General features: G+C 39.0%; 1 protein-coding gene across 1 annotated transcript in view; it reads left to right on the top strand.

The window, feature by feature from the left end:
• EDEM3 (ER degradation enhancing alpha-mannosidase like protein 3) overlaps positions 1-12,581 on the top strand; it is a 570,354-nt gene extending 557,773 nt beyond the window's left edge. Inside the window, exon 20 of the mRNA XM_086957104.1 lies at positions 11,257-12,581. Coding sequence (XP_086813230.1) covers positions 11,257-11,636 — 380 coding nt within the window. The 3' untranslated portion in view covers positions 11,637-12,581. The remainder of the gene's footprint in view (positions 1-11,256) is intronic.
• The last annotated feature ends 13,349 nt before the right edge of the window (positions 12,582-25,930 follow it).

Below are 25,930 nucleotides of genomic sequence, written 5' to 3'. Positions count from 1 at the left end.
GTGTGGTTCTCGGGGGTAATGATTGCCTGTGTTATATAGCTGCTTGGCATGGAATTTCCTTAGTGGTGAATTGTAATCCCAAAATATGAAAACGATTTGTGACTGGATCATCGTTTCTTAGATTGTTATTTTTTCTCCTGAATATGAAATATGAAATGCAACCATGTGGTTTTTTTCTAAGGTAGATACGAAGCAAAAACGTAGCCAGTTTTAAAATGTTTAAAACTTTTCTAAGGCTATATAAAACAAATGCTTTAGGAGGGCTCAACCGTTGCAACCCGACCCTCCGGTCCTTGTGTGGCTCCCATGCGATGTCTGGAGATTGCCTCTTGGTTAAAAGTAGGTCCGACGCGTTTCGGGGCCAGAAAGCGCCCCTTCTTCATGGACTAGGTTGAGAAAACACCAGGCTCACTTTGTGATGAACAAACACATTTTATTTGAACAAAGGGCGTCGTCCGCACTGAGTGGGTGGAGTTACGACACCGGGACTTGTGGGATTTGAAGTCCGTACAAGGTGAGTAGTTGTGATGCCCTTAAGTAGGGTGGTGTTTTCCAGCATGATTATTGTCCGTATATATATATATATATATATATATATATATATATAATAGCTACTCTGTATTCTGCAAGAGGATCTGGGTACCATATGTACAAAAGACAGTGCCGAACTGGCTGCAGCGGGCATCAGATGGTTCCCTTGACAGGGTGGTTGGGGTGGTTTTCAGTGGTGGGGGCTGGTTTTGGCCCAGTGTAGTAATATCGGCCCCCTTAACAAAAGCTGCAACGCATATAGAATGTTCAGCTATTTATTAGCTGTCCCTGGAGCACATAGAGACATCCTGCAAAGCCTGCATAGCTGTCTACTGCAAAAGGCACATAGACATTGGAAGAAGAGAAGGTGGGTTCTGTGCAACATTCAGTGCCAACAGTTATGAGGAATGCCTGAAATTGTAGGGGTGGAGGTGATCCCTGGCACCAAGAAGGAAAATGCTGGCTTTTTCCATAATTTTGTAAGGGGAGATGCAAGAAGACTCAGATGTCCTGCTCTCCAAAGCCTCTAACGTAGTGGAGGAGGTAGAGTTCCTCGAACTAGCCCTGCAGCATTCAATAGTCTCAAGCCAAAGATGCGGGTTAAACCCGGAGTATTCGCTGTGCCTCAAACTGAGTCTCAAGCCTCTATACAAATGACCAATAAGACAGAGCACTACTCCTGTGGGAGTTTGGCATCAAGCTCGCAGCCAAGCAAAAAATAGCCTAAAATTGGATATCCCAAACACCAAAGGCTAGTTCGGTATTGAGCCAAGCCCTACCCAACTTCACTGAACCTCAACCTGCTTTGTTGCTTGCTCTGTCCATACGCACTAAATGACCTCCCTCTGCCAGCGATCTATTCGATTGCAAACACCTCAGTTGGGGTTGACCTCCAAATGTCCCTTACCTCCCTTAACCTCTACCCACCCCCAAACCCTAAAATTAACCTTACCTCTGCCTATCCCTTTCAATTAATGAATGGGGGTTGTTGAGCGGACGGCTACTCAAGAGTGCCCCGGTGCTATACGAAGTGTAAGGAACAGAAAAGAAAAATGCTCAAAGCTACGCAACAAAAAGCCGGGTCCTGAGTTTTTTTCCCTATAAAGCCCCTCATCCTCCATTTGAAAAAGTTCCAAGGGGAGCTTGTTCCAACCCACAGGTACTAGGAGGGTGAATGACCGCCCTCCAGCCTCAGAAAGGTGGACCCTTGGAACTGTGGCCAGATAATTTTTTTGAGGTAGTTATTGCAGCACTCAGGTTTCTCTTGGGGTTGTAGTGAGATATCCTGGAGGGCAGATAGCCCAGCCAAGAATGATGTAGCATTCTATGCATCAAAAGAAAGGTTTTAAATAGAATGCACCTATTCATGGGAAGCCAATGTAAATTCCACAAACGGGGGGAAACCTGCTACCGCCTACATAGACTGAGCACAAGTCGAGCAGCCGCACTTTGGACAGTCTGCAAGTTCCTCACCAAGTACTGTGGCAGACCTGCATCTAAAGCATTGGCATTTTCCAGCCTGGACATGACTAAGGCCAAAACCACTATAATCATTACCTGAACTGAGAGGAAGTGCAAAAATGTATTTGCAGTGCACAAGATAACAAAGCACATGCCAACAATCGTATTGATTTGGTTGTGAAAAAACATGTGCTTGTCATACTTAACCCCCAAGTTTTTCACAGTATTAACTTGTACGTTGGGCGGGGATACCCGACTGGCCATTGCACATCCAGGCTAAGGTTAACGTTGTGTTTGAGACTAAGGAGCGGTGTTTTTTCGGTGTTACATTTAAGTTGGTTGAAATTCATCCAGTGAAAACTGCAGAGATACAGGGGTTGATGGCATCTGGTTCTATTAGCTCATCTTTCCCAAAGAAAAAGACTATCTGTGTGTCATCAGCATAAAAGATTATCTTGACCCCAAAAGACTCGGTTAGGGTAGCAAGTGGAGTCTTATAGATGTTGAACATTGCGGGACTGAGGGCCAAGTCCTATGGCACTCCTACTAGGAACCTTCTTGACCCCTATCTTCAAGGAAGGATTTTATCCACTACCAGGCAGTATCTCTGGTGCCTATTTCTTGAAAGCGGACGAGCAGCCTTCAATGAGGAACTGTGTCAGATGTTGCTGACAGGTCTAACAATACCAGGACTGCCCTTTCACCCGCATCTAGGGTGCTTTTAATCAGTTCAGAGACTTCCAGAAGGGCAGTCTCTGTACTGAACTGTGGCCTGAAACCTGACTGACTGGAGTGTTATAGATAGCTCGTTCGACTCTACATAGTCAGATAGCAGCTGATTAACAAACTTTTCCACCAATTTAGGTGGTGCAGGCATCAGTGTGATGGGTCTGTAATTCCCTGGGGCATCAGGGTCCACATTAGATTATTTTTAAAAGGGGTAAAGTTTTAGCGTGTTTCCAAAACGACAGAACTGTGGCCATTACTAAGGACTTATTTATCAGGGAGTTCATAACTGGGTCAATAACGTTCACTTCCAAAGCTAAAAGAAAAGAGTGCAGGGATTAAAAGGAGAGCCTGACTTAAGATTTAAAATAGCCGTTCTAGGGTCTTCCAGAGAAATAGAATTAAACTCTAATAACCAGCAGGAACCCCTTGTTTGGGGGGCACAGCTGGTCTAGGAGTATCACCTTCCAAAGTCTGAGTTATAAGTAAGCTATTCTGAATCGCCTGTATTTCATTATGAAAGAAAGAGGCCAGTTGCTCGCACCCCTTAGCCGAAGAGTCCCTTCTTCCGTGGAAGGCAAACAGATCTGAGAAAATGTTTACAATTTAAAAATGTTCTCTCGCCCTATCCAATCCTTCCTTATAGAATTCTCTTTTAGTAGAATTCATCAATACCTCATTGTGTTTAAGAGCCTTTTTATATGTTGCTTTGTCCTCAATAGAGTCATTTTATACGCTAGGCCCTTTCAGCTTTTTTACTTCTTATTTTCTCCTGTTACAAGGCGTCATTAAACCAAGGGCTTGAAATCTAGTTTCTACCCGGTCTGAGACATGGGAGTGGGGCTAATTTCTGCACCGAGGTACAAATCCATTTGTGAACCTCTTGAGCGTCAGATTCAATTGACCCCAAGATATTTGGCATACCTAAAGTTACCCTTATTTACCTCTACCCACCCCATAACCCTAAAATGACCCTTGCCTCCACAAATACCGGGTTGCTTAGACGTGGGTCCCAGAGCCTCCACACCACTGGAGTCAAGCTAGCCGGGCTGATGAGAGGTGTTACCTCGAAACCGGTCCGGTCCTCGGATGCTTGATTCCGGTCTGGGAAAGATATGGCTGTTGTAGTTCGGACTGGACTGTTCCCATGGGGCCACAGGGTCAGAGCTGATTTGCATAAAGCCATTATCTGACCCAGGGTGGTGTGGAGTGCAAAAAACGATGGATTTAGGCCCAGATCCTTGTACTGGGGTGAATGTAAGACATTGATCTACATTCTGTCCATCAAATTGTTTTTTGTAATTTTCTCCCTGAGTGTGCTGGGGTAGCTCAGACGTGGGTCCCAGAGCCTCCACACCACTGGAGTCAAGCTAGCCGGGCTGATGAGAGGTGTTACCTCGAAACCGGTCCGGTCCTCGGATGCTTGATTCCGGTCTGGGAAAGATATGGCTGTTGTAGTTCGACTGGACTGTTCCCATGGGGCACAGGGTCAGAGCTGATTTGCATAAAGCCATTATCTGACCCAGGGTGGTGTGGAGTGCAAATAACGATGGATTTAGGCCCAGATCCTTGTACTGGGGTGAATGTAAGACATTGATCTACATTCTGTCCATCAAATTGTTTTTTGTAATTTTCTCCACAAATACCGAAACCACTTTTTTTTCTTTAAACAACTTAAAAAGTGTATTGTTTAAAAAAAAAAAGAAAGAAAAGTTACCTGCTTGGTAAAGTACTGCTTAATAAACGTAAAAATACTTGCCTATGTTGTTAATGCGGTTTCCCGCACCAGATGATACTGCTGTCCATCATGCAGTAACACAGCGGGATAGCCAACACCATCATATCAAGCTCTACATACTTTAGAGGATCAGGATGACTTTCATGCGTAAATGTTGTCCAAGACAGAATTTGCGCTGCTATCTTGTCAAGCTAAATCGGATGTTAAAGCACACCAGTGACATCTTTAAGGGCCCTGTTAAGGACAGGGTTGTGACTTGCCGGATAGATAAGAAATATAATGCTGCTCCTGAAGCTCCAGCTTGTATTTGTGGACACATGGTCCCAGATGCCTGTGTCATGCACCCCTTCAGTAAGAGGGTTACTTCACAGGTCACAGGAAATACTTTTCATCCCATAAATCGGTCCCAAAAGTTTGATGCTACATCAAAGCAGGTAGCACTTGGAGCAGCCAAACACTGGCCAATTGCCAACTTGGTGGGCCTCCTCTCAAGGTACGATCCTTACTAATGGGGGAGGGGGAGCATCTCACAAACCACCCACATGATGCGCACCTCAAAAGCGAACAAAAGCTGGTCGCAGAGGGAAAAATAGTTAGCAGTGCTTATATTCGATGTGCCCTGAATGTGGCACACAGAACAGCTAGAGGGATCCCCACTATCATGAGCTCAGCATGGAGACTCATGTAAAAAAAAAGACCGCCTGTTGATTTGCTATCCTTCGATCTCTGAGGAAAGTTCTGCCACTTTTACAATTCCAGGCACGTGCTCAAGTGGCAAGATGTACAATCCTCAGCAGATTGGATTATTGCAACGCCCTTCTGCTGGGCTCCCCTGAGTTTCTGTTGGATAGGCTTCAAAGGATGCAATCAGCGGCTGCTAGGCTGGCGCTGGGGCTTCCTAGAAGAGCATATGGGCCGGCTGCCCTTGCGAAGCTGTACTGGCTACCTCTGCGTTAGAGGATACGATTCAAAGCCCTTTGTCTGGTGTTTAGGGCCCTTCACGGAATTGGTCCTGCTTACCTGCAATTGAAATTTACCTGGTAGACACCGGCCAGGCCTCTTCGGTCTTCAGCAGGCAGGCTGGTGAAAGTACCTAGGTTTAAGAAGGTCAGAGCAGGGGGCAGATCCTTCGAGGTGGCCGCTGCTAAATTATGGAATCTGCTTCCATTTGAGATAAGGCAAACCACGGAACTTCTCCCATTTAGGCAAAGATTAAAACCTGGCTGTTTCCTAAGTGACATATTGTGTGGTTCTGCCCTGTCTGACACCTGTCTGCCCGTGAGTCAGTTAGCGCCAGGATGCCTGCAAGGTGACAGTGCGCTCTATAAATAAATTAAATAATAATAATAAATAATCATAAATAATCATCCTTCTTAGTAGAACATTACTAATATGATGCTAGGAGAATAAACTGCAGGAACACATCCCTATATATGACATTAAAAGCGTTGTATAGGCTACCATACATCTCATTAACGGAAATATTCCAAATTAAATAACAGAATGCCTCGAGCGCCAAACACAAAAGCACAATTATTCGTCGAAGTTGGTACTTGTTTTTTTCATATTTCACCACTCTAGCCAACACGTGGCCCTATGAACTTCACCCACAGATAGAGCTACTATTGTATTGACTACTTTGTCACCAAATGAGAATGACTATAAACATTGTGCGATTATTATCGTATTTCTTTTCTTACTAAGAAGAGCACAGATTTCATTATTTTGCCCTGAGGAAGTCTTTGAACAAGATGAAACAGTGTTAGCTAGAGTGGTGAAATATGAAATAAACAAGTATCAACTTCGACGAAGACTTGTGCTTTTGTGTTTGGCGCTCGAGGCATTCTGTTGTTTAATTTGGAATCCTTCTAAGTTGGCATGCCTGTCGTAGGATCTCAGTTTAGACCCAATGTGCAACAGAATCTCTAGAATGGACCTTTTGATGACCAGCATCTGTTCGGGCCCTCATGTCAACCAAATGCTTGAGAAAATCAAAAAGCATATAGACCAAGCAAAATCTGTGGGAGTCCTACACTCTGTTACAATCCTTTTTTTCACAGGCCGCACATCATGGAAGGGAACAAGCAAGGAGACTCAGAGCAGAGACCCCCTTCCTTATCAGCAGTATCAACTTCCCTTTCAGGTCTTGCCTTAATCCTTTAAAAGGGGGCACAATAAAGAGGAAATGGGTGGTGGACAGGTAGAGGTAGTGCCGCAAGGAGGTCCTCTACTACAAAATAGTGCGTTTTCTTGCCTCCCCTCCTACCCCGCCCGGTCACACTATTCCTGTTGGGGAAGACTAATGCTATTCCTGGCACACTGGGGAAAAAACCTCCAAACCAGTGGGTCCTTTCCATTGTGCAGGAAGGGTACTGTTACTAATTTCACTCAACCCCTCCCAGGATCCCACCCCTGTTACATACTTTAGTTCAGACCTCCTTCATCTTATGAAGGAAGAGATGCTGGTGCTCCTAGAAAAGGACACAATCAAACCTGTGCCCGTAAGCCAACGCACGGAAGGGGTGTATTCCCTGTATTTTCTGACCCCCCCCAAAACGTTTGTACACTCCACCTGATCCTCAACCTTACGACCTTTGAACAGATTCATCTGCTTTCAACACTTTCACATGGGCACCTCGTAGGATTTCATCCCTACTATGCTGAGGCAGCTTCATTTTGGTGCTGGATCAGAAAGACACATACTTTCACATCCCTGAGCATCCATTGCCCTACCAGTACCTTCACTTTGTAATTGGAAAACACAACCAGTTCAAGTATTGCCTTTTGGAGTTGCTGCAGCTCTAGTGGGCTTCACAAATTGTCTGGTGGTTGTAGCAGCCCACCTGCACAGAAACGCCATGCATGTGTTTCCATATTTAGCAGACTGGCTGATAAAGGGCAGTAGCATGCAGTGCCTTGCACACACTCAGCTAGCACTGTCTCTACCTCACAACTTAGGTTCCACTGTTAGAACGAAAAAGTTGAATCTTAAAGCCCCCCAAAATTCAGCCCTTCCATTATAAATGCGGAAACAGGCAAAGAATTCCATATCCAACAGATGGTGATAACATTCTAATAACTGTTGTCTTTTTCAGACCCAATATCTGCACCGTAATGAATGATGGTTTCATGCATAGTGATTGTAACACTGATCAGGTTACATATACGCCCATTACAAGAGTGCCTTTCCTGGCAGTTGGAACAAGCAGAAGGGCATTTAGGAGGATCTAGTTTTGATAAGGGCCCGTCCTTCTCGCCTTTGGTAGAACAGCAACAGCCTGTTCATTGGTAGGCCTTTCCTAAACCCCCTCCACGGATGACGATAGCTACCTCCATCAGATGACACTTCAAGGCAATCGGGGATCTCAGCGCCAGGGCCATCATATCAATTACCTGGAGCCTTAAGCCAGAAGACTAGTCCTCAGAACCTTTCTCCACTTCTAAGGGGAAAACAGTACCTATAAAAACATACAGCATAACAGCCTAGTCTATATCGAGAGAGAGGGGAGTGGAACCAGGACCACCAGCTGGCACAGGAAATCTGGCATTGGGCAACATTAATCTGTAACCGAGCACCTCCCAGGAGTGGAGAACAATTTTCCGTATCAGCTTTGCAGGACACACAAACAGGTCCATCATTTGGAGCTACCAACGCTGGGAGACTCCAACAATAGACCTGTTTGCTGTGTAAAAACGAAACAAATGCTTAAGCTTCTGTCGGGTATCTCCACCCACAGTCCTAGGACAGTAGTACTTATCCTTTTGGCTTCTGTGGCCCCCCACTTAATCATTACTGGAAGCCAGGGACCCCTGCCTAAGCAATTCTGATGATTTGAACCGTACAGTTAGTACACAAGTGATGAAGTATTTAATTCCCAAATATAAAACAAATCACAATTTTAATGGAAGATAATGGCTTTTCTAAATTAAATTAAGGCAACCAACCATTCGTACTATATTCTCTTTGATGCTCTTGCAATGTCCCACAAATCTGAGGATATCAACTACATATTAGCTCCAGTTTCAGATTCCTTTACAGATCATTTTAAACTTTAAAATTTCCAGTTTTTCTTAATTTATATACACTTTAATATCCTGTTAATATTATTTCATTTACTAAGTAGTTGTGGACCCTCAAGGTTCCCCCAGAGCAAAGGTTAAGAACCGCTGTCCTAGGACAATGCACTATAGGTGAACTGGTCAGGAATATTTTCCTATGCTTTACCACCTGTTTCCTCCATCCTGTACAAGCTAGGTAAGGAAAATGAGTCAACTGTCCATGGCCCTCATCCTAGTAGCCCTCGCCTGGAGCCAGACATCCCTGGTTCCCAGTGCTGCTTGAAATGTCAGTCAGTCCCCATGAGGCGCTTCTAATCAGGCAATGGCCTTCTCACCCAGCGTCAAGGTCACCTCCGACTACCAGATTCCAAACAGCTCTATCTTGCGGTCTAACACCTGTGTTATTAGAGTCTGGCTAACTTAACCTCCCAGAGGAATGCATGATTATGCTACAGGAGGTAAGAAAACAACCTACTCATTCCTTAAGCAGATAAGTGGAAAAGTGTCATGGAGTACTGGATTTCTAATCAATTAGATCATTTCACAGTGCCTGTGCAGTCTTGTTTCTTGTCTTCAACATCATGTTTCTTGTCTTCAGTGTCTTGCTTCCTGTATTCAGCGTCTTGATTACACTTCCATATCCTTACATTTAACTGCAGTTGCAGCGTTCCCATAAAAAATTCAGCATTTATATGCTTATATTGTCTCTGTGATTAAAGCTTTCATTAAGGGTTTAAAGAGAGTAGTTCCTCCAAAGACACCACCTGTACTTGGTAGGATCCTTAATGTGATCCTTACATGGCTTATTGACCCTCTGCATTGGTGTTTGCTTTCAGTACTTGTCTTTATAGGGGGGCTTCCAAGTAGGAATCACCTCCATAAGACGTATTAGGGAACTCTAACACAGGACACATTCAATCAGGTTCATAAAGACAGGTCAGTGCTTCATACCAACCCTAAATTACTGCCTAAAGCTGTATCATCATTTCGCATCAGCCACTTTTGCGTTACCCGTTTTTCCCACAACCAGAATCTGTAGCTGAACAGGCGCTTTACACTCTGGATATTAGGAGCATGCGCATGTTTTATATTGATTGAACTGAACCTTTCAAAAACCTCATTTAACTTTTAGTAGCCTTTGCCATACCCCTCGGAGTGTGCCATCTCCAACACTGGTATTGCCAGGGAGATTGTTGAATGTATCCAAACCTGCTATGCTAAAGCCAAATACACTCTCCTCATGCCTCCAAAAGCATACTTAATATTTAAAGAGGTAGCCAAATTAGCTTTGGACAACTGTAAGGCTGCTGATTGAGCATTGCCACACACTTGTACCAATCAGTACTGTGTGGACATTTTAGCACGCCAACAAGCCTTAGATGGCCAAGCGGTGTTAAGAACACTATATTGAAAAATGTGCTTTATCTGCTAGTCACCGCTTTGGAGCGGGACTGCTTTATATTCTATGCACAGTATGTTTACCTACAGCCACGCAAGCTACAAAAAGTTACTTACCTTGTGGCCGTCTGTTCATAGAGTGTACTACTATAGAGAGACACGTGCCAGCCCCCCTTCACAGGAGCCAGCGATAAACACAGATGTCTTTTATGCCAGTGGTTCTTAGCCTTTAGCATACCCCTACTGAGTAATTAGTGGAGGAAGGGGACCCTGGCTGAAGCGTTTTGGTGCTTTGAACTGCAAAACAATACACAAAAAATACAGAAACAAGCATTCATCAAACAAATATATTATTTAATTCACAAATATAGAATAAAATCATAATTAACATTTTAATGTGAAGGCTGGTGGTCTTTTCTCTAGTTAATTGATGCCATTTATTGTTTAACCACTTGGATGCTATGGTCCTTCTGGTGCTTCAATGTAATTTCCATTGAAATCAATGGAAACTCCATGACGAGTTACCCTTGTCATTAGCGGCGAAGAGGTTATGCTATATTCTGCATGATGCATTGCACTGCTCCCACAAATCAATCTGAGGATACCAACTTAATTGTTAGCCTCTAATTTCAAATTCCTTTACGTTAACAGAATGTTTTAAAATATTTGAAATGTATGTTGCCTATGCAGTTATATGCACATGATTAATCTTATAGTATTAATTATGTAAGCACTTGCGAACCCCATGAACATTCTTCGCGGACCCCCGCTGTTCTATGGCTTTCCATTTATTCCGTTTGTTATGCGCAGCACCCTGTTTTCAACAGTACCCTTCAGTTACACCACTCACCCGCTGAGCGAAAAACAATCTGACATAAAACCCATGTGCTGGTGCAATCTGTACTAAGGAAAGTGGCTCAACAGGTCTTGTGACTCAACCTTTTCAGCGAAAAACAGGTTGCAAATGTCCAAGCCCAACACTAGGGTGGTGGGTGTATGCGAAGCATGTGAATCTACAGCAATACATGTGCTGAACAGATGGTTAAAGGGAAAGTAACATTTTTCACATTGATGGCATTACGTTGTTGTGATTCCAATGTATTTGACATTTGACATTGAGCACTACTACTTTTGAAACATTTTAGCATTTTAATTATTTGCCATGTTCTGTAGTACATGAATATTGAGTTTTCTGGGCTGTATAGCTGTTTAATCCATCCAGTAAACACTACACTGATTAAAGACTTCAAATATACAAAAAATTGCTAGAATGTAATTCAGAAGGAATGGACTCTTTTTTTGAGTTATATGTATTGATAAATGTAACTTTTACTTGATTCCAGATTTGGACATGACAAGCGGCGAACAAAAAGTTTTTGAAAATGAATCACAGAATGAGAGAAAAGAACAAGATTCCTCTGCATGTGAAGACACCAATTTGGGCACTCCAGTGCCAAAAGGAGGAAATTCTATAAATGCTGAACACAGTTCAGTTTCACCTAGTGCATCCAGTTTGGATACCATTACCTCAGATAATCAAGAACAGAGTAAGGAAGCCAAGCATATTGAAACATTACATAGTTCCTCTCAGGAACATTCACAAACTGAAGATCCAAACCACAATAAAAAGTGGAATACTAAGTCCCAGCCCTTAGAATCTATACTAGCAGACTGGAAGGAAGACATAGAGGCATTTGAACAGATGGAAAAAGATGAGCTATGATTCGACCAAAAACAACATCCAAGCAAGAATAACTGAAGGTGTGATACTAAAGAAATTATTTGAAATTCTGAACCTTTGTGGTGAGCAAATCATGTGCCACAGGTTTCACGTTTACTCAGTCTGAATACTCTACTATTCATTGCTTGTGTTGCTGTCATTTTCTGCATTTCTCAGATTGATAATGTACACTCTATTCAGTGGCATGGCAGAGACTCAATGACCTGTGGGGGAGAACTGACAAACTTGGGTTTCCAGAAACAAACAAGTGAATTATTTCACATAGTTTAAAAGGTTGATACCTGATGTGTTCTTTGGACAATTGTTCTTGTACTTTAACCTCATCTAGAGGATCTACATTAGCAGGAATTGGCAATTACAGTCTGTTGTAAAAGCCAAGAACTGTTGGGTGGTTATTACAAATTCCGCTTTCCAAGGAAACTGCTGTTCCTTTCTTGAAAGTGACCTGGTAATTTTTTGTTTTATTGGCAGTCCATGACCCTGTCAACATTGCTCATCATATGTCATTTAAAAATGTCTTCAACTACTTGAGTTTCTTTTTAAAACCGGAGTGCGTAATACACCAAAGGTGGATATAAAACTGCCCCATAGCAAATGGGTTTAATTACTTTCAAAGCAGTTTAATGAAAATTGATAATTTTGCTTTATTTAGTGTATTTTGAGGGTGTATTGTTGGGTTTACTAATATGTCATAAGCAATGGTGTGCACATTCTGACCTACTTGGCTTTTTTCATGTAGTGTTTATGAATGCCTAATGTACAACCGGACACAGAAGAATGTTTGATTTCTGGATCTAAATTCTGAAAAGACATTTTACATTCCCACAACAGGTCCCATAAAATAACTCAAGGGACATTCTCAACAATGCAACATCGTATCTTTTGAAGTAAAGATATTGCTAATTAAAAGGAAATACAGGAATATAACGTTTGAGGGTCTGTTTAGTTGTGTGACACATACGTAAATATAATGCACATTGCTTTGAACGTTAATTGCATTCACAATTTAAAGTCCAGTAAAAGTAGAAACTGCCATAATACGTTTGTGTTGTGTATTGGGTCCAATATATATATATATATATATATATATATATATATATATATATATATATATATATATATACACACACAATCAAGTGTTGAGACTTTAAACGATCTGAGTCATGTTAAATCAAACATTTATATTTGGTTCATTAAGGAATATAAAACCAGTTTCAAATCTGATATGCATTTTAAATTATTATAATTCCAAGATAATGATTCCAAAATGCAATTTCAGTTGAAGCAAATCTTTGTTTTCAAGTCTATTATTTCAGAAATGCACTTTATCTTTTTATTGGGGTAGCTGTCTTTCATTGTAAATTGATTTTTCCTTGAAAGCATATTTTAATCTATTTCAAAAAGTGCAAGTCTTGCGCACCTTTGTATGAATGCTGTAAAATGTCTCGGGCCAACACCAAAATTGTATTCGTTTGCAAATTTTACCCAAGATCTAGTTTTCTTGATGCCCCTTCAAGTAACATTTGTACACAAATACTGATAGCAGTTTTATATGTTAGACACCCTCTTTTAGCTTTTCCTATTAACTCTAAAATAGCTAATCTGTGTTTTAGTTTTTTTTAATTGAACAACTTGACACTGTATTGGCTGTTTATATAAATAATTATTTTCATGTTTACATAAATTCAATATGAGACCACACTTTTTTCATATGCCTTTGCAACTTCAGTTAATCTGCCTTTTGACAGGTACACACCCCACAAATAATATAGATCTAAATGGACCATTGCAGATTTTCTATATATTGAGAAAACTATACTGATGTTTAGTAGTCCCTCCCCAAAGGATTTTGTTTTACTTTTCGTTCTCTTTAGGTGTTTCAACTTCACTGTGAACTGAATCCGAAGCCTGTTTTTACAGCCTCAGTATGCCATTAATGCAGACACGTTTTCGGTCAATTTATAACAACATGTCAACTTTTAGACTTCTCCTAACTTTGCTGTGAAGGCATACACTATATGCTAGTAAAACCATAGGATGTTGAGTGATCTAAATCATACCTATTTTCTAAACCAGTTTAAATTCCATTAATCAGTTGAGACAATATGAGGTTACATTATAAAGAAAGGTCTATGTCCACAAAAAGTAATTTATTGTGCAGTTATTCAGTTTGGTGACTAACACATTTAACTGTAGCATCTCTGTAGCCCGATGACTTTTTCTCTCTCTAATATCAGATGATTAATTTGCCTTTTTACACATATTCTCAAGTGCTCTGTGGCATTAGTAAAGCATATCAGGTTTGTAAAAAATATTTTTGAATGATGTACTACATGCATTGTATAATTACTATTGCTACACACTAACTCATCTACCTTAAGATAGTTTGTAATTACAGTACTGTTACATCAGTAACTTCTGGAAAGGTTTTTGCAATTATTACTCTGTTACACTTCGCACATAAGTAGTTGATACCAGTGCCAGCCTATTAGTAAGCGTCTTACCTGAAAACTGGTTTAGAAAATAATATTTTCATTTGAAATTGATGTTATAGCGAGCTAGTTTAAAACGCAAGTTTACCATTTGTCTTGATTTTTGTGAAGGTGTCTCACATACCTTTAAAATGGATTTAAAACGACTTGTTAATTTTGAAAATAACATCATTATGGAGCAATCACATTTCCTAAACCTAGATTTTTTTTTTTAAATGTTCATCATACTTTCTTGATGCAGATTCACTAATTTCTTTGTTATGAACCACTATTCTAATTTCACAGCAGGAATTTGTGTATAATATAATATGGACTTTATCAAAACTGTTTAAGATTGAATAGGTTTTCTATTATGCATGTTATCTTAGTCTCAAGGTATCTTAATAAGAAATAGCCCGAAGCTTCCCATTTAAGTCCAACTTGTGTATGGGTTGTTAAATGGTATCAAAACTGATCTTGTAATGTTTGGCACATTTTTTGGCAAGCATAAATGATTTATGAGAATACCAGCTAGCAAAAAAAACTTCAGTTCATTTTTTTTGTGGTCATTCATTTTGCATTAATCGTTAAACCATTGATTAGGGCATACGTTATTCTCCTGTAAGATCTTTTCATAAAATTGTAATTTTTGTATTTGTTGATGTTGAGTTATGGCAAACTCCTTGGATATTTAAAGTTCAACACAATCTGGTCTTCGCTGGTTGTGTAGTTCTTTCATAATCATATAGTCACTTGCATCCCCTCTTTAAACCAAATTGTTTGTTCCCATCCAGATTAATTCAGAAAATATTTTAAGCAAACAGTTTTACATATTGTCTGCAAAACTCTTCAGAGGCAATGTAGAATTTCATATTGGGTAATTTTCCTTTTCTTTCTCTCCAGATCTATATCATCTTGGGGCACTTTCCCAGGTGTTTTCTTGATATTTTTAATAACGAATATAATTTAAACAAGGTTAATGATGCTCATTAAATGAATCAATAATTGGGTGAACAGTGTCCCTCTACATCTTTAATCAGCCCCACAAATTTTAGCTATGTAATTGGGTATTTTAAGCAAAATTAATTCAACAAATACATACATTGAGGCACAATGAGTCTTAAATAAAATTATGTAGACCGTAGAAGTACTTTGTGGTGTTACAAGTACAACTACTCGGTTTACTGATTAAATATCATCTTGCAATACGGGACTCTCAAAATTCTGGAGACGCGTAGGCCATTGAGCTAATGTTTAGCTGTGTTGGTTTACGGCCCTGAAAACTAGTTGAAAGGTTGTAAAGAGTTAGAAGGAGGTGCATATGTATTACTTACCCAGTCTTGGTAGTATATACTCTTAAAAGCTGTAATCAAAAAACATTTAAAGGTCACAGGTGTTAAGGTTGGTTTGCAGTGTTTTAAATGCTGGCTGAGACCTGTTAAAAATGTGTTTTTTCTTTACATTTCCTCCAGGAATAGTGGTTGTGTAGCCTTCACAAACTATTAAATCTTTTTGTGACCATGTTACCTGTAACTTTAGAAGACAAATTGTGATTAATGAGGATTTATTTTTCCCTTTAGCAGTATGTTTAATATAAGTGTCTGACAAAAGGCTAGTATATTAGGGACCTCTACAACTCATCCAAATCCCCAGAGGAATTATCGCAGGAATGTTCTTATGGAATGCCTTCATTTACTGAGTCGCTTCTTCTATGGCACGCACATCTATATGAATGATTATTTTTGTGATTTTTTTTTTGCACTCTTGTAACAGCAGAAGGAGCATAATATCGGTTGCCAGGACCCATGTTTGATTTTCTTTTTTTTTTATATCGCATATAATGGGTGTTCATTTCAGTCTCAAAGTAACATACCTTTGTTTAGCTTTTATTGTCCAGTGATTTGATGTCCACGTTTCCATTGGTACCCCATTTGTTCAGGTCTAAGATTTAGGTGTGATCCAGTGCTTGATGCAGTATCTGGATTGATGAAGATGTAGGTGTGCTCCGAGACTTGCTACAAATCTATATTTTTGAGATGAACATCTGGTTTTTGCATATCCCCACATGCCTGAGCCTAAAAGAGATTTAGCCAATGATTTTACTTTGTAGCTTTTCAGCATTGCATATGTTTGTGTCTGCTTATAATTGCAGAGTCTGTTTGTAGCATATAATTCTGCCTTGAATTCTAAAGTGGCAACAGTTTTAGTTATGGGAAAAATTTCACTTGCTTCATCTTTTGTGAACTGATCTGTATGACTATCATTTTTGCCAATGCCTTTACTGCCCGCATCACTTTAGAGAGAGGTATTCCTAATATATGAGGCCACCAATGTAGCCAGCACTCTAGAGTGCAGGAGGTAAAGACTGCTTTATCTGTGTAGGATAAGAAAACACTTGCAAATGTTTGGGGAGCCGCATCCTTCATGTAAATGCCAAGCTTCTAAATTGGTGTTATGCTGGTTAACCAAAAAATGGTGTCAGAAGCTGGCTTTGTCATATGCCATTGAATACTTCAAAGAAGCCTGTCCACTTGCTTTTTCTGCAAAAATAAACCCATTCACATTGTCATAAGCAGACATGAGTCCACAAATGACAATTTGTTTTTTAAGCGCACCCATAATTTGGCACAAGCAAGCTTACATTTAGATACTGATAAGCAGCTACAGTGTATTTTACAAACCAGTATATTAAAATATTTTCATCACCTGCACTCTTTTTCAATGTGCAAACCAGTATATTACAATATTTTCATCACCTGCACTCTTTTTCAATGTGCTAAGGGCTGAGTACATTATATTTTTACATTGTTATCCAAAATATACATGGCCCTTGAGCTGGCCAGTCCTCTTCAGTTTCCTTTCTCTGAAAATTGATTTAACTGATGAGGTCCAGAATGTAGGTCTCTTTCCCAGGAGTAAATAACTAATAATTACATTGGCCAATAGTAATACCCACAGTTTGGCATATAAATAAAAAACCTCCAGAGGAACACAATCTAGCCTGTACTTTGGTTGACCTGAAAGAAATACCTCTTCTTGTAATGTCTGTGGAAAATTACAGTTTTATGAACTAACGATAATCCTGGTGGAGGAAAGGGCCCTAAATATTCACGAGGGAATTCTGATTTCTAACTATGGAATATGGGAATTTTCTTGGAGCCTTCTCAATTGAGAATCCTTGTAAGTAGTAGAGACCAAACACATAAGTTGATGAGAGAAAAATGTAATGTGAAAGGTATATAATCCTGGTCAGTGAAAAACACTGCAGCATTTGTACACAAGCCATTTGTAAGTAAGCTTGCAGGCAGAAACTCATTCCTGCTTAAATATGTCAAACTGAAACACTACTAGAAGTGGTTTAAAAAGCACTGGGTGGTTGATGCCACCGAGCACATCCATGCTTGTGATTACCCATATATACGTTTTACAACATTATTCACATGTGTTATAATATTATTCTATAGTTTTTTATAAGGCAATTTTAACAGTTTAATGCCCATCCTCTTTGCTATGCGTGATTGTATCAAATGATTATCCCTTTGATGCTGTTGACCCTATTGACAGAAATAGGACTTGCCAAGTTTGGAATTCTCTCTTCAATTGTACATTATCTGTAGTTGCTGGAGGTCGTTAACATTTAAATTTCTACAGTGCTTTCTTTTGAATGTTCCCTTGTGTCTGGGCCCATTTCTATCACATACATCAGATATTCTGCTACTTTTTAACCTGTCTTTTATAACTGAAGCAACAATTGTTTTTGTGTATTCTCAGTCAAATAAAAGGGAATGAGATATTAAAATCTCAGCCCAAGAGCTCTTAATTTGGAGATGAGAAGATGTGGCAAGTTTAATGAAGATCTGAAACTTTTACACTGCAGCCAGAGGGGCTTTTTTGAGCTCCCAATAACATTTTCTAAAGCATAACAGCGCATATCTGTCCAGGCAAACCTAGTTAGAAAAGTTTAGTATGAATATGATTTTGCTATACTTAGTTAAAACTAAAGCACTAACCTATAACAAGAGGTACATAACTTTAATGTATATTTTGTTTATGGGATTTCAGTAAAGCTCATTTTATGAGAACTAACCTTATATAAATCCCAACCTAGTTTGTTGGAAATTCTCCTTTACTCCATGGAAAATCACTTTGTAGTCCGTGTTGAGGCTTTTTACTGATCCCTTATACCACAAAAGGGACTGGCTTGTAGTGAAGAAACCTTTTAACCTGAATGAAGAATTTATAATTCTTGAATACTCCTGCTATTTTATATATACTGTGAATGATTCTTGAAAATAAATGCTACCCACAGAAGGGGAGGGGGCTATCATTTGGTATTTGTTTTCTCATGAAAAATGTATGCTCATTTCTTCTAGGTACCTTTCTTTGTAAGCCATTAAATATGCATGAATATTTTTCACTGAAAAATGATGTACCATTTGTGGTAATAACTGAGGCTTCTGTTTTCGCACTAGAAATATCCCACTGAACGCCTCAACACCAACATAGAAACATTCTGTGAATGGCATACTGTATGTTCAGATTTTATAGAAATGTTTAGCAAACTTAATTTACAGCTGGATATTTTGGTGTAATATTCTGTCATGTCTAATAGATTTGTCTAATGATGGGTGCTGTTATACTGATGCCGTTGGATGCTGGTATGTGAAAAATCTGGTCAAATTTGTATATAATCATTGTACATATATGAATAATTATTGAAAACGTTGAATATATTATGTAAATAATATTGGTCAGCTGCTCCAAAAAATTTATTAAACATAAAAAACATGAGCAGTGTCTCAGTGGTTTGCTTTCAACTAAAAAAAAATCTGCATTATTATTCCATCTCTTTGGTCAGTGAAGACATAAATGTACTAAGAGCTAGGAAATATGTATTCCATATTACGAACACAAGTAATTGTAGATGATAGGATGATAATTTGCAAGAAGCTGGAGCACAGACACACTTGAAGGCAATATATAAGAAGATAAAAATAAAGACTAGATCATTTTACACAGAGCATATGCCGAAGGACAGTCCCCGTTAGTTAATGGTAATCCTCATTACACTATCCTACTCATACACACCTCAGTTATTGCGTAATGAGGACAAATCTTACAGAAAACAAGCTATTATGTTAGTTCTTTAAAATGAACGTATCATTTTAGCTCCTTTTTCTCTTCCTGTCGACATAAATGCCTAACTTCTCACCCATAAGTACTGTTTGCACGTGGGAGGGAAAGAATGAACGTATTACTTTGACAAGAAACAGTCGGAGTGTCTGTGTTTACCTGCACCAAACATCACTGGGTCATCCCTCTTCCTCCTTACAGTTCTTACCTTGAGGATAAAGCAAACTATGTCACGTTTTCACTAAAACCGTCCCAGTAGTCACCCCCAATACCTTAACACTCAAAAGTATTGTGGTGTACCAATCCGTACTAATCTGAACACACCACTCAGTATGATAATTCACTGTTCCTTTAACCGTTAAATTAGTGACCGCAGAATACTGGGACTTTTATAAGCACAGTTTGCCCCTGATCCAGCGCGCTTACTAAAATTCTGCATAAATGATGTCACTATCTACCACCATACTTACCAATCAATACCAGGCCCATAGAAATAACAGAGCAGCTGAATCATGAGGCGAATGGATCTAATATGTTGTAGTTTAAACTATTTACAATAAACAAGACCAGCTTGTCATTTTAAAAGTTTATTAAAACATATTTAAGAAAACTTAGGTTTGGAACTTTATTAAGCAAGTATTAGAAAAAGTCATAAGAAAGTTTTGTTTAGCATTTATAAAGAGAGCTTAATTCAAGAAAATATTATTCATTAGCAGAAATAAGTGAAAAGAGCATTTCCAAACCTAACTATCTACCCTCATCGCCTGAAAACAAAGTCTTAAAAAGTTACATTTCCTTACATGTAATCATCGAACAGCAGAACACGTCCCTCTGGAATCAAAAAGCGTAAGCCAAAAATTTGCAGCTAAAGCCTATTCTTATACCCTAAATTAAGCTGAGCTAACTATTTTTCACATTCCATTTGCTGAATTCTAGCTCCCCATTGGCTGAATCACCTCACGCCACAGTAAACTGTGACATCTTCCACCACGAGACCAGGCTTTTACACAGAGCCATTGTTCATGCACAGAATCCTGGCGACAGTTCCTTAGTCTGCTACATTTTGTAGCAAAGATGTTCAAGCAATACAAAATCTGTCACGTCTCTTCCTTTCAACCTTGAGCCTGTCCGTTCTGAGCTTTCCGTGGCACAACCAAACCACTCCACAGAGTGCCTTTTGCAGTTCTTTTCAAACCATTTCACAATAAAAGTTCATAGGCTTGTCATCCACTTCAAAATAAGGTTTTCTCATGTGGCTTTCAACAACAGCAGGCCTCTTTTCAGAAAGCATCAATTTTCTGCGCCTCTTTTGCTTGCGTCACTGGCCACTTTTAGCTCACGTCACTTTCCAGAAAACTATTATTTAAACAAACACAAAACAATAATTAATTCAGGTAATGAAAGACATTCTGTTTCCAACCTACATAGCTAATGTTAACCCATTAATATAAGTCACCTAGCAGAAGCACACAGAAAAGCAGCACATTTAATATCTACCATTCTTCATGTAATCCAGCTTTATGTTTCTGAAAGAGTGAAAAGATAATTAAATAATACACAGACAAACACAACATAGGACAAACATGTAAGCACATATAAAAAGCACATGCCATGAATGATCAGCCGCATATTAATGGTGACAAAGACAATAGGACAGACATAACAAACAAAACAATATTAATCATGTGTTACAAAACAGACTTGCAAATGCAACAAGAGCACATGTAATTAGTTTCCCGCGTGTATATGTGTGGTGCAAACTTAATCTAGATTGTGTTAATTAAACAAATCATGCAAAAATTCATTAATTGATTAGTTCATGTTATGGGGAATTAAATCCACGAGTCAGAATAAAATATTTTCTGAAGCCCGCTTCTTCAACTCCCTCATCTGGTGATTTTAAAATCACCAAACACCCAAAAATTTTACTTAAAATTTTTATCTATTGAACATGTTTCAGGCTTACTCAGGATTAGTACTTAAACTCTAATTTCATCTATATTTCTGCAACTCTCATAATGAGTATTGAGTCTCTCATGCTACTAATTCTGTATCTTTTACCCTTTCTTTATTCAGCTAAGTTGGATCCTTTCCACCTTTGAATCCCGAACCCCCAATGAATTTAGGTAACTAAGTTTCAAATTGCATAACTACATTTTGAATTGCACCAACAAAACAATTTTTGAAAAATTAGTACATAGTATATACCCCCTCTTTTTTTTTTTTTTTTTTTTATTCTAAAACATGTTTTCTTCGACCTTGCGTCTAACATTAAAGTGTTTCCAGCTAACACAATTTCATTCGACCTTGTGTCACCCTAACATAATTTCTTCAGCTTTATGCCAAAAAAAAATTAAACCTCAACTTAAAGAAAACTAAACCTAGTCATTGTCACCATTTTCTTTCAAGACCACCTGACTGCTACTGCGCTCCTCAACTATTGGAGGGATAGTTATGTAGGCCCATTCTGAAGACTTGTATTTTACATTTGGTATCAATGGTCTTTTGCTTTTCCTGGCAATCATTTCAATTTTCTCTTCAGCTTGCTCTTTTTTGTCTGAATCACTCTTCTGACTTGACCCTTCAAATTTGAACTTTAAATCTTTAGGCCAGACATCACCTTTTCTCAAGAGTTTCTTCTTAGGCTTGCTTTCTTTGCATTCAGCTTTCCAAGCCCTTTTTCTGAATTTTCTTATTTCAGACTCTTCATTACTCCCATCTGTATTCGTTTCTGAGACTTCAAATCTGTACCTAGGAACTTCTTTACTCGGCAGTTTCACTCCGTTAGGAACATCATCCTTACAGCTGGTACTTGGTAATTCTTCCTCTTCTTCAGGGATCACCTTTAGCTTCCCAGTTTCAGGATTCTTGTTCCTGCACACAGAGCTACTCCTTTGCCTTTCAATCTCCTGGATTAGATTTTTGACTTGCTCAGAATTTTCTGCTTCTGAATCTTCTTCTTTTCCTTGACATTCTTTTTCTATCAGATTTTCATCATTTTCTGAATCTAGAATCACAATCTCTAGATCTTCTTCATTCAATGTTTCATTCACATTGACATCATCATCCAGATGTCGACCACCTTGTCGATCTTCAAGATCTAGATTTTCTTCAGAAATTTCTTCTTCAGAATCAGTTGCAATGTCTTCACTAACTTCATCAGTGTTATCAGGTACAGGTACACAAAGGGTATTACTGATATACATCCATCCAGTATCTGTTGTCACTAGAAACACCTGACTTGCTTTCCGCCACCTGGGTACTAGACAGTTTCTCCTCCGATGAGCCTTTGTTCTGACCAAGTCTCTTGGCAATAGATCATGAGCCTGCTCCTTTTCCACATCTGTTCCCAACTGATGGAATACAGAAACTGTATCATTCTTTCTTGTTGGAAAAGCTTCTACCCATTTTGAAAATAAACAAATGATGACTAGGACATATCTCAGTTTGTTATGTTGGGGCATCTCAAAAAGATCTGTTTGAATATTTGTAAATGAACCACCCTCCCGGCCTATGGTTCCCAAACTCTCAATTGGACCATGGTACATCCGTGCCATGTCAGCAATCATGCAATGTGGCATAACAGGTCTATCATCTTTGTAAACCCAAATTTCATTTTCCTCTTGCTGTCTGAAACCTTCTTTGAGCCATGTGTTTTTCTCCTCATCATGTGCCTCATCTTGTAATTGTTTTAATTCTTGCCATGTCTGAATTGCAAAGATTAGTATGAGGATGCTTGAAACATGTTCATTGAATTTTTCCCCATTGATTGCAACCCTCTTCTGAGCACAAAATTTAACAATGGTACCTGCGTGCTCATTGCCTTTTGAGACATGATTATTTTTCTCTCCATTTTCAGTAAATTTTATCCCTGCTGTTTTGTCGAGAAGCTCAATTTCTTTGTTGAAGTCTGGCATGCCCTGAACAGGAGTTTCACACAAACTCTTTTTAAATTGCTCAAAGGCCTCAAGTTTAATTTCTGTCAGGACAATTTGGTCTTTTATATCTGCTTTTGTCGGTCTCTGCAATAGTTTTGCAAATACTGAGAAAGCACTAATCCATTGGCAACAGTAACCAACCATGCCTAGGAGCATTCTTACCTGTTTTTGTGTCTTTGGGAATTCCATTGCTTGAATCGTTTTAATTCTCTCAATAGTTACCTGACTGGGAATTCTCTCTTGGAACCTGAAAGCAAAAATTATTTGACTCTCTGGGTGCATTGGGACCCAATACCACTCAGTATCATGTGGTATCTGACAAAAGATCTCTACTGGTTTAGGCACAATAGGACAACAAGGGATAACTATCTCGTTAACCTTTCTCAGGTCCTGTACTATTTTGTACGTTTCATCTGGCTTTCTAATTCCCATATCTGGTGAATTACAAAGACTATTCTCAATCTCTTTTAGGACACCCTGCTTAATGAATTTTTCAATAACAGGAATTGTTTCTGGCTTCATCTTGTACTGTGGAACATTAGGAAATGAGTTTCCCTGCTTGTTTGCAATTTTAATTGGATCAGGTCTGTTTTCCTTGTCTCCACTGAATCCTGTATCTGTATTGTATTTTTGCTCATTAACATAATTTGAAAATGGCGGCGGAGGTATCTCATTCTGCTCAATCACCACCTGTCGCTAAATTTGTAGCTGTTCATTCAGTAACTGTTGCTGCTTATTTATCTCATTCTGCATCTGTGCATTTTTACACCCTCCTACAAAAACTAAGGTCGCTTTTTCCTTCTCTTTTTTCTTCGTCCATTTTGTTTTCCATTTATTCAGACTACCCCTTTTTCTCAAAGCCCAAATTAAATCTTTTATATGGGCAGAGGCAAACCTACCTGTATTGTTCAAGCCTTCAATGTCCTCATCATCCTGTAATCTTTTTAATCTGTCTGTACTGATTATATTATCCAGTAATTTGTACTCACCAGGCTGTGTCAGGTCAATCAGGTCAACGTCAGAGTTTTCACTAGGTGAAACTAGAGTCATCACTCTCTCTTGCTGAGTCTGAATCATTATTATCTTATTTTCAGCAAACTTTTGAATTTCACAATTCAATGGGACCGTTAAAGCTGTGGGACTAGTTTCATCTTTTCTAATCACTGGGGGAACAGGTCCAATTACCACAGGAACTGTCACTGCTTCCATGTCTGATGTTAACTGCTCAATTAAATCACTTGTAGAACTTACATGATCAGGAATATTAATTCCAGAAGTACTAAGCATCTCATCACACCTACCTGTTGTGACACCTTGAGAAGAGGTCTGGACTGGGACTCCATTAATCTGAACTGAGAATCTTTGCGACACATTAATCTGCTCTCTTGGCGTCACATTAATCTGTTCTGGGAGTCTGCTTAAATTTCTGTCCTGTTCTTTATTTACAACATAATTTTTACACTGATCAATAAATTCTTCTCTGACATGTTTATTATTTACATTTGCTGATTTGGGAATCTTTAATTTGCTTTTACATGTAGCAACAACCTTTTTCATATTCTTGTACCAGGTAAACTTTTTCTCTTTCTTTGGAAAATGTTTATTCATAATTTAAAAATACTTACCTTTATTAAAATTATTTTCAATTTAAAATAATTACAATAAGTAAATGTGTTCACTTAATTGGCCTTCCAATCTTTTGCTGATCAATTAATTACTTAATTTAACAAGGTCAGGTGAAGTAAAACTTTGTAACCTGATCAATTTAATATAACTCCTAATTTACCTGCATCACTAATTTTAATAAACCTGGAAAGAAAAACATAAATTTGCAAAAACAATAGCAACGCAAAATATTTATTTACAACAATAAATACCAACATATAATCACATGTGTTTTAAATGTACTTATTTTTCACTTACACACCTTTTGCAACATATACCTGTGAAAAGTAAGCCTAAATGTGCTTGCCTTTTTTTTTTTAAATAAAATGTCTGCTTGCAAATAACCTTTGACCCCTTAAACATTAATTCTTAGCTCTGACATTACTGTTACTACATCTAGCTGCCACCGGCTACTCGGTTTAATTTATATGAAATTGCAGCCTTTTATATCAGCTGTGTCACCAACGTGATCACAGCACTCCTCTTTCCTCTTCTTTTGTTTTTTTTCCTAAGTCAAGACACCTCCTAACTAGGCAGACACAGGCAGCCTAAATAATTAAACTCCACTTTTGGAATGACGCTGCGCGCGTCTTTAAAGGCACACAGCCAGCCTCTAAATGCCCAACACCTGTTTTTTTAATAGTGTCACGATGTTTATAAAGCCTTGACCAATGAGGTCGCGGCTTTTCAATGACACTGCCCGTCAATAGCCAATGGGTAGAAACCCAGCAGCACAGATACAGTGAAAATCCAAGCCTGCCTCTTAATTAATAAAACGGCAAGGGCAGCACTGGCACAGGTATAGCGTAATGCTTATACAGCATTCGCTATAACAGCTAACTTAACGAAGAAGCATTTATTCAGACGGAGACAAGAAAACCCTTTAAGCAACCTCTAGGCTCGCGAAGCCTCAACCAATAAGGTCGCGGCCCTTGTGTGATGCTGCGCGTCAACAGCCAATGGGTGCGCGACCTTTCTATGACGCGCCGGGACCTCAACCAATCACAGCGCGGCCCCTTCGTAATTATTTCAAAGCCGAGCAAGCATTTCAAAGCCTGGCAAAGTCACA

Source organism: Lissotriton vulgaris, chromosome 1_1, assembly GCF_964263255.1.
Source record: "Lissotriton vulgaris chromosome 1_1, aLisVul1.2, whole genome shotgun sequence".
NCBI classification, from domain to species: Eukaryota; Metazoa; Chordata; class Amphibia; order Caudata; family Salamandridae; genus Lissotriton; species Lissotriton vulgaris.
This window is presented reverse-complemented; position numbering and strand designations above follow the sequence as displayed.